General features: G+C 46.5%; 2 protein-coding genes across 4 annotated transcripts in view; one reads left to right on the top strand and one right to left on the bottom strand.

Moving 5' to 3' along the window:
- ZDHHC5 (zinc finger DHHC-type containing 5) overlaps positions 1-3,674 on the top strand; it is a 34,189-nt gene extending 30,515 nt beyond the window's left edge. The window contains exons 11-12 of one of the 2 annotated variants that reach the window (XM_025355745.1): positions 1,052-1,911; positions 2,356-3,674. In XM_025355745.1, coding sequence (XP_025211530.1) covers positions 1,052-1,911; positions 2,356-2,521 — 1,026 coding nt within the window. In that variant the 3' untranslated portion in view covers positions 2,522-3,674. The remainder of the gene's footprint in view (positions 1-1,051; positions 1,912-2,355) is intronic. The other variant, XM_025355746.1, reaches the window with a different exon arrangement.
- Positions 3,675-6,471: 2,797 nt separating this feature from the next.
- On the bottom strand, positions 6,472-15,131 carry MED19 (mediator complex subunit 19). 2 transcript variants are annotated; one of them, XM_025355761.1, is made up of 5 exons: positions 14,773-15,131; positions 7,703-7,959; positions 7,449-7,545; positions 7,053-7,147; positions 6,472-6,854 (listed from the first exon to the last, which is right to left on the bottom strand). In XM_025355761.1, the coding sequence occupies exons 1-5, from the start codon at positions 15,038-15,040 to the stop codon at positions 6,786-6,788; spliced, it is 786 nt and encodes a 261-aa protein (XP_025211546.1). In that variant the 5' UTR covers positions 15,041-15,131; the 3' UTR covers positions 6,472-6,785. The 2 variants fall into 2 exon arrangements, with proteins under 2 accessions (XP_025211546.1, XP_025211545.1); XM_025355760.1 differs by having other exon boundaries at positions 6,473-7,382.
- Between the last annotated feature and the right edge of the window lie 120 nt (positions 15,132-15,251).

Raw genomic sequence — 15,251 nt, 5'->3', positions numbered from 1 at the left:
TCTCAAAAAAAATTAAATACAAAAATTAGCTGGGCGTGGTAGTGGTGGGGCACCTGTAATCCCAGCTACTCAGGAGGCTGAGGCAGGAGAATCGCTTGAATCTGGGAGGTAGAGGTTGCAGTGAGCCGAGATTGCGCCACTGCACTCCAGTCTGGGCGACAGAGTGAGACTCCGTCTCAAACAAACAAACAAAAAAAATTAGCTGGACGTGGTGGTATGCACCTGTAGTCCCAGCTACTCAGGAGGCTGCAGTGAGCCGGAGATCCCACCGTTAGATTCCAGTCTGGTGACATAGTGAGACTCCACCTCAAAAAAAAAAAAATTAAAAAAAGAAGGTCGAGCATGGTGGCTCAAGCCTGTAATCCCAGCACCTTGGGAGGCCGAGGTGGGCAGACCACCTGAGGTCAGGAGTTTGAGACCAGCCTGGCCAACATGGTGAAACCCTATCTCTACTAAACACCTGTCTCTACTAAAAATACAAAAATTAGCTGGGCGTGGTGGCGGGTGCCTGTAATCCCAGCTGAGGCAGGAGAATCGTTTGAACCTGGGAGGCTGAGGTTGAAGTGAGCCAAGATTGTGCTATCACACTCCAGACTGGGCGACAGGGTGAGACTCTGCCTCAAACACAGACACATACACACAAAACACATGCCAGCTGTTATGGGAAAAAAAGATTAGGGGAAGAGAAGAGAAGAAAACAAAGGACATTTCACTAATTGTTGGCATTCATGGAACTGAATCTCCTTGATACTGTGTCCTTCATCAGACTGGGCAATATAGCATAATAGATTAGTGCTTGATCTGAGTTTATAACCCAGTTCTGCCCATGGGTGAGATACTTAACCTTTGTATGCCTTGCTTTCTGTATCTGAAAATGAGATGATATTTGTTTGAATTCAGTTTTTTTTGAGGGATTAACCCACATAATGCATGTAAGAGTTCTAAGCATATTACTGGCACATAATACTCTTTTTGACCAACTCCTTGGGCTCTAGGGTCTAGCTTCTGTCACAAGAGGAGCACTAAGAGCCTGCTTTACTTTCTTCCTTAGTTGAGTCGTGGGGACAGCTTGAAGGAGCCAACCTCAATTGCAGAGAGCAGCCGTCATCCCAGCTACCGCTCAGAGCCCAGCTTGGAACCAGAGAGCTTCCGTTCTCCTACCTTTGGCAAAAGTTTTCACTTCGATCCACTATCCAGTGGCTCACGCTCCTCCAGCCTCAAGTCAGCCCAGGGCACAGGCTTTGAGCTGGGCCAGTTGCAATCCATTCGTTCAGAGGGCACCACCTCCACCTCCTATAAGAGCCTGGCCAACCAGACACGCAATGGAAGCCTATCTTATGACAGCTTGCTCACACCTTCAGACAGCCCTGATTTTGAGTCAGTGCAGGCAGGGCCTGAGCCAGACCCACCTTTAGGCTATACCTCTCCCTTCCTGTCAGCCAGGCTGGCCCAGCAACGGGAAGCTGAGAGACACCCACGTTTGGTGCCAACTGGCCCAACACACCGAGAGCCCTCACCAGTCCGTTACGACAATCTGTCGCGCCACATTGTGGCCTCCCTCCAGGAACGAGAGAAGTTGCTGCGCCAGTCACCCCCACTCCCAGGCCGTGAGGAAGAACCAGGCTTGGGGGACTCAGGCATTCAGTCAACACCAGGCTCAGGCCATGCCCCTCGTACTAGTTCCTCCTCAGATGATTCAAAGAGATCACCTTTGGGCAAGACTCCACTGGGACGCCCAGCTGCCCCCCGTTTTGGCAAGCCAGATGGGCTAAGGGGCCGGGGAGTAGGGTCCCCTGAACCAGGCCCAACGGCCTCATACCTGGGCCGATCGATGTCTTACAGCAGCCAGAAAGCCCAACCTGGTGTCTCTGAGACAGAAGAAGTGGCCTTGCAGCCATTACTGACACCCAAGTAAGTATTAGTACTATCCTGACCCTTAGCCATTTCAAACTGGCATACTGCTCTGCAAAAGCCATCAGGGCTTCTGTTGTACATCCTAATATAGGTGGACCCAGGGGTATCCTGGTAGCTCTTTATTTTCACTTTGACTCCACCTGCCTTCATGGGCAATTCCTGTTAAGAGACTGAAGATTAATACTTTTTCCATAATCCTATCTTCCTAAAAGTATTTGCCTGGGAGTAAGTACATGTTAGAGCTGTTACTAGAGAGTAGCAGTAAATAGGAGAGATTGGGAATCAGGCTTATTTTAAGCAGGGCAATAAAGGGGGACGTTTGGGTAAGAAAGTATGGATATAGAAAAGAACACCAATTTTTTCTTTGAACCTTTGAAACTGTCTCCCTTCCCAATGTTTTGTGTACCATTTCCTGACACCTGTCTCGTCTCTTCTTTCCAGAGATGAAGTACAGCTGAAGACCGCCTACAGCAAATCCAACGGGCAGCCCAAGAGCTTAGGCTCAGCCTCCCCTGGCCCAGGCCAGCCATCTCTCAGTAGCCCCACGAGGGGAGGAGTCAAGAAGGTGTCAGGGGTTGGTGGTACCACCTATGAGATTTCGGTGTGAGCCTTCGGCGCCTCCCCTCCCCAACGCCTCTGCGCCTACACCAAAGGGCCCCAGGTGGCCACCTTCCTTCCCTCGAGGGGCTCCCCTCCCCTGCATGGACATTTTTTAAACCACCAATTCCAAGAGGATGAGGAGTGTTTTCTAAAATGCAGTGGGCTTGGGGAGTCGGAGAGTTGGGGCCCTGAGACTGGGGTAGCAACCCCCTCCTCTTATCTTTTAAGACCTTCCCTTCCTTGATCCCTGGACCAGACTCAGTGGACATTTGTGCAATTGCTCGCCCTGGAGGGAACCAGATCATTTTTAAACCAGAAATAATTTTTTTTATTATTGTTACGGATTCTATTTTTTTCCTCTTCTGCGTTACCAGGTGTGTGTGTACATATAATATATATATATATATTATAAATATCAAAGAAATTATATATCTATCCTGGGATGGGAAAATGAGGGAGGGATACATATATGGAGGGGGATCTTACTCTTCCCATTCCTCAGACCAGCAGGAAAAGAGGGGAGACGTCAGTCTTTTCCCTGTGGTTCCCTCTCATTTGTTCCAGTTACTAAGGAAATAGCATCCTCTCTTGGTGCTAAGTGTGATTAGGAAGAAGCCTGGGGAGAGGCGAGTCTGGGATTTTGGTCACAAGAGGGAGGGACTTGGAGAGGAGAATTAGTTTTCTAGGCTCATTGGCATTTAGTTTCCCTAGGAAAGGGGTCAAAACTTCAAGACACTGGTGGTGGGGGGAGATCAGGAAAATAACTTGGCCTAGCTCAAACAATATTGGATAATCCCCTCCTTAGGGGAGAGGGATTAGAGTGGGCTCCTTCTACTAGCCCCTTGAAGCCTCCCCTAGCTTACACGGTTAACTTGATTTTAAAATCCAAGGCCAGGAGAGAAGAATCCAAAAAGCAATATTTTTCATCACATGCCAAAAACGGGGGATAGAGAGAAGGAGTGGCAGGCCTAGGCCCTCCAATTGTCCCTTGGGGGTTACCCCTCAGCCCACCTCACTATGGTGCTGGGTAGAGGGGATACCTGGGTTCTAACCTCTAAATAGGGGAGATCCCAGCCTCCACAAAGAGGCCCTTTTATTTTTTATTCTGATTAGCCATTTTAAACCAATGAGGAATAAAAAGAAATCCTGATCTAACCAGCGCCCCCTGACTTGTGTTATTTTGTCTGGTTGAGACAAGGTGAACGATTTCTGGTGGGAAGTTACCACAGTGACAAACTCATAAGCTTCTCTGGTCCCAGCCCTTCTTTAGGCAAGACTATAATGAAATTAGCCACTTAAAACAAATACTACTAAAAAAATAGAGACCGAGTGTGGTGGCTCACGCCTGTAATCCCAGCACTGAGGGAGGCCGAGGCAGGAGGATCACATGAACCCAGGAGTTCCAGGCCAATCTTGGCAACATAGAGACTCACTTTCTAAAAACAACAGGTCCTGTTTTTATTTGGGTAATTTAATTAAAAAACACCTGGAAAAAAAGTCTCTTGAAACCACCAAAGCTGTTATTTGAAAGCTTAGAGAACTCTTAAAAGTTGTTTCTTTCTTCTTTTAAGAGACAGGGCCTCATTCTGGTTGCTTAGGCTGGAGGGCAGTGGCACAATCAGATCACTATACCCTCAAACTCCTGGCCTCAAGGGTCTTCCCACCTCAACCTTCTGAGAAGCTAGGACTTACAGCGGCATGCCACCATGCTTATTTTTTTTTTTCAGTAGAGATAGGCTCTCGACCAATTTTGCCCAGGCTGGTCTCGAACTTCTGGCCTTGAGCAGTCCTGCCTTGGCCTCCCAAAGTGCTGGGATTACAGGCATGAGCCACCATGCCCAGCTACAGCTGTTTTTTGTTTTTTTGTTTTTTTTTGAGACGGAGTCTCGCTCAGTTGCCCAGGCTGGAGTACAGTGGCGTGATCTCGGCTCACTGTAAGCTCCGCCTCCCGGGTTCACACCATTCTCCTGCCTCAGCCTCCCAAGTAGCTGGGACTACAGGCGCCCGCCGCCACGCCTGTCTAATTTTTTGCATTTTTGGTAGAGACGGGGTTTCACTGTGTTAGCCAGGATGGTCTCGCTCTCCTGATCTCGTGATCCACCCGCCTCCACCTCCCAAAGTGCTGGGATTACAGGCGTGAGCCACCGCACCGTGCCCGGCCTACAGTTGTTTTTTTAATACAGGATTTAGTCTCTGGAAAGTAAAGCTAATTTTGGAAACAGCCAAAGGTGAGATAGATACGAAAGCCTGTTGAAAGCAGGTTAACTAGATACTGGTGTCAGTTCAATTAGATAGACTGTCTTCTATTGGACAAAAGCTGTGCTCTTAATTTTCAGTAGGTAGGCCGGGCGCGGTGGCTCAAGCCTGTAATCCCAGCACTTTGGGAGGCCGAGGCGGGTGGATCACGAGGTCAGCAGATCGAGACTATCCTGGCTAACATGGTGAAACCCCGTCTCTACTAAAAATACAAAAAAAACTAGCAGGGCGTGGTGGCAGGCGCCTGTAGTCCCAGCTACTTGGGAGGCTGAGGCGGGAGAATGGCGTGAACCCGGGAGGCGGAGCTTGCAGTGAGCCGAGATCACTCCACTGCACTCCAGCCTGGGAGACACAGCGAGACTCCGTCTCAAAAAAAAAAAAAATTTTCAGTAGGTATCCTTAGATGCTAAATCTCCAGCAGTTGGCCAGAACCCTTTAATTACTCAAAATGTAAGAATATGAACTCTTATTTGGGTGCGGTGGCTCACGCCTATAATCCCAGCACTTTGGGAGGCTGAGGTGGGTAGATCACTTGAGGTCAGGAGTTCAAGACCAGCCTGGACAACATGGTGAAACCCCATCTATACTAAAAATGCAAAAATGAGCTGGGCATTGGTCATGGGTACCTATAATCCTGGCTATCTGGGAGGCTGAGGTGGGAGAATCACTTGAACCCAGGAGGCACAAGTTGCAGTGAGCTGAGATTGCACTACTGCACTCCAGCGTGGGCGATAGAGCAAGACTCTGTCTCCAAAATTAATTTAAAAAAAAAAAAAAATATATATATATATATATACACATATATAAACAAAAATTAGCCAGGCATGGTGGCACGCACTTGTAGTCCCAGCCACTTGGGAGGCTGAGGTACAAGAATCACTTGAACCCAGGAGGTAGAGGTTGCAGTGAGCCGAGATCACGCCACTGCATTCCTGCGTAACAGAGTGAGACTCTGTCCAAAAAAAAAAAAAAAAACAAAAAACCCCAGCAAACTCTTATTCTGAAATCTGGATTTAAACCAGTTGAATGAGTGGTTTTCCACCCACTGATTCAGGAACAAACGTGGCTTTCACGGCAACAGATTTTAACTGTGTTAAATTTAAAGTCAGGTTACATTAATTCAGGTTTTCTCATGGATGTTTTCAGTTACCTAACCAGCTGGAAAAACTAAAGGTTTTTTTTTTTTAAACATTTTGATAGGTTAGGTTACATTTTGTTGCTGTTTTAGAAATGTTTTCACATCAGCTAAGTAACTTTATTGTCTTAACTAAGGAGTGAAGCAGGTCAAAAGTTATTGTAAAGAGAAGAGAAGCATTTACCTTTGCTTGCCAGAAGTTCATTTCAAAAGATCACAGGCTTCTGACCTAAGAAACCAATCTTGTTGAAATACATGGGTGACTGTCCATGTGTTTTCAGTTGGCTATTCTGTTTCAACACAAAATTGACCTAGAATACACTGTTGAGTCCTACCTGGATCAGCTCTTCAGACGGAGCCTGAGATCACCCAGGCACCTGGTTCTTACCATAACGGGCAGAGTGTTCTGTGTCTGCTGTGGAGTATTAGTAAGCTTGGGTCATTTTTCATTTTGGTTGGTTCCCTGCATAATGTAACAACAAGACCCAAATCCCCTCAAGTCTTAGCAATGCCTTGTCTTAAATCCTGACTCACAGAACATACCTCTTAACAGCAGTCACACTTCAGCCAATTTGATAAATGTAATTTTTTTAAGAAAAAACAGAACAAGTCCTAAATCAGACAAATTGCACAAAAGAGAGAGAAGAAAATTGTAAGCTTCCTGGGAGATGTCCATGAGAAAACCAACTGGGATGAGCCTACAAAAGCATGTCCATCTCTCTCCTAATGTACTTAGTCTCAACTGAGCCCAACAGGAGCTGGTCTCTGTCCCAGCTGCAGGATGCTCCCAAGGCAGTGTCCAAGAGCCTGGAAGGCAGCTTTTGTCAGCAGGTTCAGTACAGCAGGAAAAGCCATCCTGGCAAAGAGTCCAGTGGTCCTGTTAGCGTAGGCTGCTGCTGCTGCTGGCTTGGGAGCTGCCCATACCTGGGTGGTCTGGACTATGCCGGTTCTGGGAGAGAAAGAAGGAGGGGTAAGAACAACTAGGAACTAGCCTTGGCTTTGATCAGGCTGTACAGGAGAAACCTGTAACCTGCCTTGGGTTTTCAATCGTGGGTCCAACTTGAGGCAAAGAACTCTTTAGGGTATTTAGGACAGGGGTGAGATCTAGGGAAACTCACTGGGCTGTGGCAATAGGCCTCTACTCTACCTTCTTTTTCTTCTTCTCTTTCTTCTTCCTTTTCCGTTCAGGATCCTCTTCTTTCTTCTTTTTCTTCTTCTTGTGATCTGAATCAGATGGTGTTTCTGTAGGAGACATTAGGTACCTATCACCCATAAAGCTCAAAATCCTCTACTGTTATGAACCACTGAAGACTACAGGAAAATCCCAAGTCAGGGGCAACTGCTTTTGTCCAAATGGCCAAAAAGGATACAGAGGTGCTGCTACAGTCCCTGTCCCAAGTCCCAAGAGACCACAGTACACTGGTTTCTTCTTCAGGGGAATTTAGGAGTCCAGAGCTCCATACTGAACTGGGTTTACCTATGGAAGTTCAAACCAGATTCAGGTCAGGTTTTTTTTTTTGGTTTGAATAGAACAACTTCTTACCTGGGGGGACAGGATCCTGGGTACGGCTCTGTTTGTGCTTGTGCTTATTCTTCTTCTTGGGAGGCTGAATATGCATCAGACGACACTGCTCTGGCAACTGAAGGAACCAAAGGAAGGTCCAGGTGAGTAGAGGGAGGAAATCTCTCCTGCTCCTATCATCCATTCTGCTCCATTATGAAGGAACAGACTTGGACAGAAAAACCATCTCCATGTTTAGGCCTCCCCATTTGCCTTCTTCCTCCAACAGGACTCACCGGGCCAGTGTGGAGGCGGAAGCCGGCCAGCATGGTCCCTGTGATAGGATTAAAAGAGCTACTGAGAATAGGGGGCTTCTCAATGAGAGAGCGGAGGCTGCTGTTATCATGGGAACCAGGCAAATCAATCATCCCTGGCAGGTCAGGCAGGAAGTTACTTAGCTTCTCCTTCACCTTCTTCCCACAGAATTTATTATAGGCTTGTTCCAAGTTGTAGTGTGTGATCAGATTCGTGCTGCCCGTCAGCTCTGTGCTACCTAGACAACGCAGAATAAAAATAAAAAAGATCAGTCTTCAAAGTAGACCCGGGGAGTGAAGGACTATATATTAACCTAAATAAGGAATTTTTAAGTGCAGATTTTAAAATTTAAAATTTATTTTTAAAGAAACAGAGCAGGCCAGTCACAGTGGCTCTTGCCTGTAATCCCAGAACTTTGGGAGGCCGAGGCGGGCGGATCATGAGGTCAGGAGATTGAGACCATCCTGGCTAACACGGTGAAACCCTGTCTCTACTAAAAATACAAAAAATTAGCTGGGTGTGGTAGCACGTACCTGTAGTCCCAGCTATTTAGGAGGCTGAGGCAGGAGAATCACTTGAACCCAGGAGGTGGAGGTTGCAGTGAGCTGAGATTGCGCCACTGCACTCCAGCCTGGGCGACAGTGACACTCTGTCTCAGAAAAAAAAAGAAAAAAACAGCAAAAGTAAATAACATGAAAAATATAATACAACACAATGGTAGCTTCCAATGGGAAGGGGAAAAACAGGCAAAAATCCAATAGGGCAGAGACAGGAACTGCTCTAGCCCAATGAAGGAGACACTCCACTCTCTCAGATTAACTGGAGTTGATTTACATGATGCTTGCTTCATGGGAAATGCTGTTCTGAGTGCTTCTCATAAAATGTACTAGTGAAAAATTATATTCTCTGACACAGCCAGGAACATACGACCTCACAGCTTAGCTACAACCATGCTAAGGGGACCAAATATGACCCAGTGACTTAAGGGTCTTGTCAAGGACATTTTTTTGTACTAGCAAGAAACACTAATCACCTTTACATAAGAAAAGAACCGGGAGATTTTTCTAGCTACCACTGCCTAAATTGTTACCAACATCTTTATTTTTCCTCATGATACTGAGTATGATGCCTTGCCTAAAAGGAATAAATGTTTTTTGTTTTTGATACGGGAGTTTTGCTCTGTTGCCTAGGCTGGAGTGCAGCAGGGTACGATCTTGGCTCACTGCAACCTCCACCTCCCGGGTTCAAGTGATTCTCCCACCTCAGCCTCCCAAGTAGCTGGGATTACATGCACGCACCACCATGCCTGGCTAATTTTTGTATTTTTTTTTTAGTAGAGACGGGGTTTCATCATGTTGGCTAGGCTGGTCTTGAACTCCTGACCTCAAGTGATCCACCCACCTCGGCTTCCCAACGTGCTGGGATTACAGGTGTGAGCCACCATGCACGTCCAGGAAGAAATGTTTTATTAGAAGTCAGTCAACTAATGACCAGGTGCGGTGGCTCACGCCTGTAATCCCAGCACTTTGGGAAACCGAGGCGGTCAGGAGTTCAAGACCAGCCTGGGCAATAGTGGTGCACACCTGTAATCCCTGCGAGACAGAGGTTGCAGTAAGCTGAGATCAGGCCACTGCACTCCAGTCTGGGCGTGAGAGTGAGACCCTGTCTCAAAAAACAAAAAAACTAGTCAGGCAACTAGAATTATTCTGGCTGTCTTTCCATGCCTCAGTTTCCTCTTATCTGTGGAATGGAATAATAGCTATCTTACATACACATCATTTTCTCCCAAGGTTCAAATGAAAATATACTGAAAAGCATAAAGTATCAGGCCTGGCACAGTGGTTCATGCCTGTAATCCCAGCACTTTGGGAGGCCAAGGAAGGCAGATCACTTGAGGTCAGGAGTTCGAGACCAGCCTGGCCAACATAGTGAAACCTCATCGCTACTAAAAATACAAAAATTAGCTGGGTGCGGTGGCATGCGCCTGTAGTCACAGCTACTTAGGAGGCTAAGGCAGGAGAACTGCTTGAGCCCGGGAGGCGGAAGTTGCAGTGAGCTGAGTTTGCACCACTGCACTCCAGCCTGGGTGGGAGAGTCAGATTCCATCTCAAAAAAAAAAAAAAGTATTATATATATGCAAGGCACTATCTATATAAATATTGCATGGCTGACTCTTTTTTTAAAAAATATACATTTCTTAGTAACTTAATAAGGAAGAAATGGCTAACTACAACTTCATTTGTAATTATGATAGACACAGAGGGTACAAATGACAAAAATGGCTTGTTTATAATCATTCACTCAGGAAAACAGGTACTGAACTGTAAGCTCCTTGGAGGCACAGACAATGTCTTGTTCATTCATGTATCACTAGTGCCTAGCACAGTACACACATTAGGTGCTTAATAAATATTTATTAAATAAACAAGACACTTTCGCTCTATACTGCTAGGCCTTATTTCACCCTTTTCCTTCCCTTTACTACCAAACAACTCAGAAGAGTGAGCGAGGGTAATGGCAGGAGACCCAATGTCACAGTCTCTCTCCTCATAACTCTGGGCACTGCCTCTTGCCATTACAATCTTCTGAATTTCCCCTGCTCCGCCAGCTCTCCTCTGTCCAGATGGTTATCCTTAAGACCCAGGTGAGAAGGCAGTCTGGGTTTTTTCTAAACTTGAGAGTTCATATTCCAGTTTTGACTATTCTACAAGGGTTATTTTTTCTTTTTATTTATTTATTTTTTGAGATAGTATCGCTCTGTCACCCAGGCTGGAGTGCAATGGCACGATCTTGGCTCACTGTAATCTCTGCATCCTGGGCTCAAACTATTTTCCTGCCTCAGCCTCCCAAGTAGCTGGAACTACATGTATACACTGCCATACTGGGCTAATTTTTATACTTTTTGTAGAGACAGGGGTCTCCCTATGTTGCCCAGACTGGTCTTGAACTCCTAGACTCAAACAATCTGCCTGCCTCAGCCTCCCAAAGTGCTAGGATCACAGGCATGAACCACCCTGCCCAACAAGATTAAAAAAAAAAAAAAATTTTTTTTCGTTTTGAAATTCCAAACCTTGCCAACATCACTCATGGCTTCTCTATTTCAATCCACGGCACCCACATGTTCCAGATATTTTTGGAAAGCAGTACTCCTCGGTTCACAAATCTTAATGGTTTCTTTTTGCCCTCAGGAGAACACTCAAATTCCTTTTGACTAGCACTCAAGGCTAATTACATCTTACTCCAACTTAGCTTTGGGGCCTCATCAACCACTACTCCTCTATGCAAAATTTCTGATCCGTCCAAATGAATCTCCCTATCGCCTCAAAAACACATCCCTCACATTATTTCATTTTAGGAAAATTCTTCCTAATTTTTCTTCACCAACATGAATTATTCAAGGTCTAGCTCAGGTGACATTTTATTCTTACTGTCATTTTGGATAGCAACATACTTTGAAAACCATTAGATAGTTCTTAATATTGATGACTAAGATATTGTTAATTGCTGGCCGGGCACTGTGGCTCAAGCCTGTAATCCCAGCACTTTGGGAGGCCGAGACGGGCGGATCACGAGGTCAGGAGATCGAGACCATCCTGGCTAACACGGTGAAACCCCGTCTCTACTAAAAATACAAAAAAAATTAGCCGGGCGTGGTGGCGGGCGCCTGTAGTCCCAGCTTCTAGGGAGGCTGAGGCAGGAGAATGGCGTGAACCCGGGAGGCGGGGCTTGCAGTGAGCTGAGATCCGGCCACTGCACTCCAGCCTGGGCAACAGAGCCAGACTCCGTCTCAAAAAAAAAAAAAAAAAAAAAAAAAAAAGATATTGTTAATTGCTGTTGTGAGGCATGAGCACAAAATGAGATGGAGTTGACAGGAAATATAGTCACTATCCTTAAACCACAAATTTTACATTCCTAACTAAACTCCTTGAAAAGCAATGACCAGCATTACTAATCTCTCTCTCCATCTCACCCTCCTCATACACCCAGCATTTGCCCATAACAGATATTCAATCTGTCAACTGACTGATACAAATAGCTACAATCAGAATAGGGAAGGCAAAAGAAAGATTAAAGGAAACTGCTGGTGGACATCAACCACTAACTAATCAAAGGGATGTCAACTTCTCCATGTTTCAGTTTTTTCAATTATAAAATGTAGATAATAATGCTACCTCAAAGGGCTATTCTAAGTATTAAATACTACTTCATATGTGTTGTGAACTTTGAAGTACCATACCAATATCTGTCGCTACTTCCTTCAAGTCATGATGCGGAAATAAGACCTGAGACAATGAAAGGCATCTGGGAGGCCAGGCGCGGTGGCTCACACCTGTAATCCTGGCACTTTGGGAGGCCAAGGTGGGTGGATCACCTGAGGTTGGGAGTTTGAGATCAGCCTGACCAACAGGGAGAAACCTCGTCTCTACTAAAAATAAAAAACTAGCTGGGTGTGGGGGCACATGCCTGTAATCCCAGCTACTCGGGAGGCTGAGGCAGGAGAATCGCCTGAACCTGGGAGGTGGAGGTTTCAGTGAGCCGAGATTGCGCCATTGCACTCCAGCCTACGCAACAAGAGCAAAACTCTGTCTCACGAGAAAAAAAAAAAAAAAAAAAGAGAGAGAAAGGCAGCATCTTGGAGACCAAACATGTCCAAAACAACTCTTGATTTCCACCTCTTCAAACTTGTTCCTTCCTCATCTTCCAAGTCTCCGTACCCATACACCCAATTATTCAAGCTGAAAACTTAAAAAGGCATCAATTCCTCTATCTCCTTCACTTCTATATACAATATGTATTTTTAACTGAGACAGCTTCTTCCTCTATCATCTAAGCTGGAGCACAGTGGCACAATCACGGCTCACTGCAGCCTCAACTTCCTGGGCTCAAGTGATTCTACCACCTCAGCTTCCTAAGTAGCTGAGACTACAGGTGTACGCTGCTATCCCTAGCTAATTTACTTTTATTTTCTGTAGAGATGGGGTCTCATTTTATTGCCCAGGCTGGTCTCAAACTTTTGGGCTCAAGCAGTCCTCCCACCTCAGCCTCCCAAAGTGCTGGGATTACTGGCGTTAGCCACAGCACCTGGCCCTATATTCAGCTTTTCAACCCTGTCAGCTCTACGTCTAACACCCTGTATCCATTTACTTCTCTAAATAAGTACATTTGACCAAGTTCCTATGTTAAAATGGCTTTCCTTGGCTGGGCACAGTGGCTCAGGCCTATAATCCTAGCACTTTGGGTGGCCAAGGCGGGAGGACTGTCATTGGCCAGGAGTTCAAGACCAGCTTGGGCAACACAGTAAGACCCAGTCTTTACAAAAAATTTTTAAGTTAGCCAATTGTGGTGGCGCATGCCTGTAGTCCTAGCTACTTGGGAGGCTGAGGTGGGAGGACAGCATGAGCCTAGGAATTGGAGGGTACAGTGAGCTATGACTGTACCACTGCAGTCCAGCCTGGGTGACACAGTGAGACCTTGTCTCTATAAAAAATTGTTTTAAATGGCTTCCTTTTGTATTTACAATCTAAATGCCTTTATTGCTTTATAAAAGCCTCTGCCTAACTCTCCCAGCTTCATCTCTCTCCTAACACTCTTTCCTTTTGTTCACTTCACTGGAGTCCAACTGATTTTCTGTCCCTCAGATATTCTAAGCTTTTTCTCACATCAGGGTTTCTGACCTCATTTCCTGTATCTAGAATTATCTCTCCCTCCTGTCCATAGCTGGCTGGCCCTTTGTCTATGCTTACATTTTAGTTCAAATTTTAGCTATGTGGAGAGAGTATTTCTGGCCACTCTAGCTAAAGTAGTTCTGCCCCTCAATTTTTTTTTTAAGAGACAGGGTCTCATCTGTTGCCCAGGCTGGAGTGCAGTGGCACAATCTTGGTTCACTGCAGCCTGGACCTCCTGTGTTCAAGCAATTCTCCTCCCTTAGTCTCCTGAGTAGCTGGGGCTACAGGCAAGCACTACCACGGCCGGCTAATCTTGTATGTTTTGTAGAGACTGGGTCTCGCCATGTTGCCCAGGCTGGTCTCAAACTCCTGGGCTCAAGGGATCCTCCTGCCTCAGCCTCCCAAAGCGCTGGGATTACAGGCGTGAGCAATGCGCCTGGCCACCTTCAATTTTTTATAATGTTTTCTCTTCCTAGCATTAACCACTCTCTGACATTATCTTGTTTACAATGCCTCCTACACTGAAATGTACATTCCAAAAAAGGCAAGCATCTTGTCAGTCTTGTTCACAACTGTATCTCCAGCATTTAGAAAAGTGTTTGGTACATAGGTACTCAACAAAATAATTTTTTGAATGAAAAGAGTTTGGTTCGATTCTTACCCCTTCTTTGATGACACCAGGAAACGCAGAAACCTTGGAAGAGTGGCAACTTGCCCCAAACCCACAGCAAGTCTGTGGGAGACTTGTAACTAAAACTTTAGGTCCCCAAAGATATTAAATCAGGCCTCTCGAGTTCCAAACTCAAACTCTTGATTTTTTGTTTGTTTGTTTTTGTTTTGAGACGGAGTCTCATTCTATCGCCCAGGCTGGAGTGCAGTGGAGCAATCTCAGCTCAATGCAACCTCCGCCTCCCGGGTTCCGAGTAGCTGGAATTAAAGGTATACGCCACCACGCCCAAGTAATTTTTGTGTTTTTAGTACAGACAGAGTTGCATCATGTTGGCCAGGCTGGTCTCGAACTCCTGACCTGAGGTGATTCGCCCGCCTCTGTCTCCCAGAGTGTTGGGATTACAGGCGTGAGCCACTGCGCCCAGCCCTAGATCATTTTTTAGGGAGACATAAACCAGTGTCAGGAACACAACCTGGACATGGTGCAAAAGACAGTCACGGAGATGCACCACCCCGCTCCCCGCCATTCATCCCTTTGGTTGAATTCAACTCATCCCTCTGCTTGTGAATCCTAATAGCCCTTTCGACTTAGGGCTCCACAGTCCGGGTATGCGTTGCCTAGGTTACCTCGCACCTCCGTTAGCCGGCTGAGAGCCACGCCCAACACCTCCTCTCTAAGATTTGATTGGCTGGCTTTGGCAAGGCCGAGTACTCACCTGGCAGTTCCCTCATGAGGTAAAAAGGGCCACAGCCAGCTCCTGACTTGTCCGCGCCGGGAGGGGCCGTGGCCGCGGTGGGAGGCGGAGCCGTGCCGGGTCCCCCGCCCGGAGGAGGCGGTGGCGGGGGTGGAGGCTTTCCTGGTCCGAAGCCTAGTGCGGTTGGGGGCGGTGGTGGGTCAGCCTGAGCCCCGAACAGTGCCGTGAAATTCTCCATCGTCCCCTCCGCCCCGGCGCTGTCTCGGTGTCTGGCGTTGGTAATTTTCATTGGACAATGCTTTTAAGGAATACCCCCCCTCTTTCTCAAGGAACCGCTTGTCATTGGATGCCTCAGGCACCGCCTACCTTGTTTCAACAACTACTTCCGTCGCTCTCTGAGAACGTTCAGGAAGTGCTATTTAACCTTATTAGCGTCTTCTGCTAGCTACGTTAGCTACAGTCCAATAAAATGACTTAAGCTGATAAAGCGACAGCTATAC

The sequence above is a fragment of the Theropithecus gelada genome, chromosome 14, assembly GCF_003255815.1.
Source record: "Theropithecus gelada isolate Dixy chromosome 14, Tgel_1.0, whole genome shotgun sequence".
In the NCBI taxonomy this organism is placed as follows: Eukaryota; Metazoa; Chordata; class Mammalia; order Primates; family Cercopithecidae; genus Theropithecus; species Theropithecus gelada.
Note: the sequence above shows the minus strand (reverse complement) of the source record. Positions and strands in the feature narration are given on the sequence as shown.

Bases quoted from the DNA above. Each gene is read 5' to 3' on its own strand.
- MED19 (XM_025355760.1), bottom strand. From the start codon at position 15,040: ATGAAAATTACCAACGCCAGACACCGAGACAGCGCCGGGGCGGAGGGG. The intron at 7,960-14,772 runs GTGAGTACTCGG...TGCGTTGTCTAG, and splicing joins CCTCATGAGGGAACTGCCAG to GTAGCACAGAGCTGACGGGC. The intron at 7,546-7,702 runs GTGAGTCCTGTT...TGGTTCCTTCAG, and splicing joins TCCGCCTCCACACTGGCCCG to TTGCCAGAGCAGTGTCGTCT.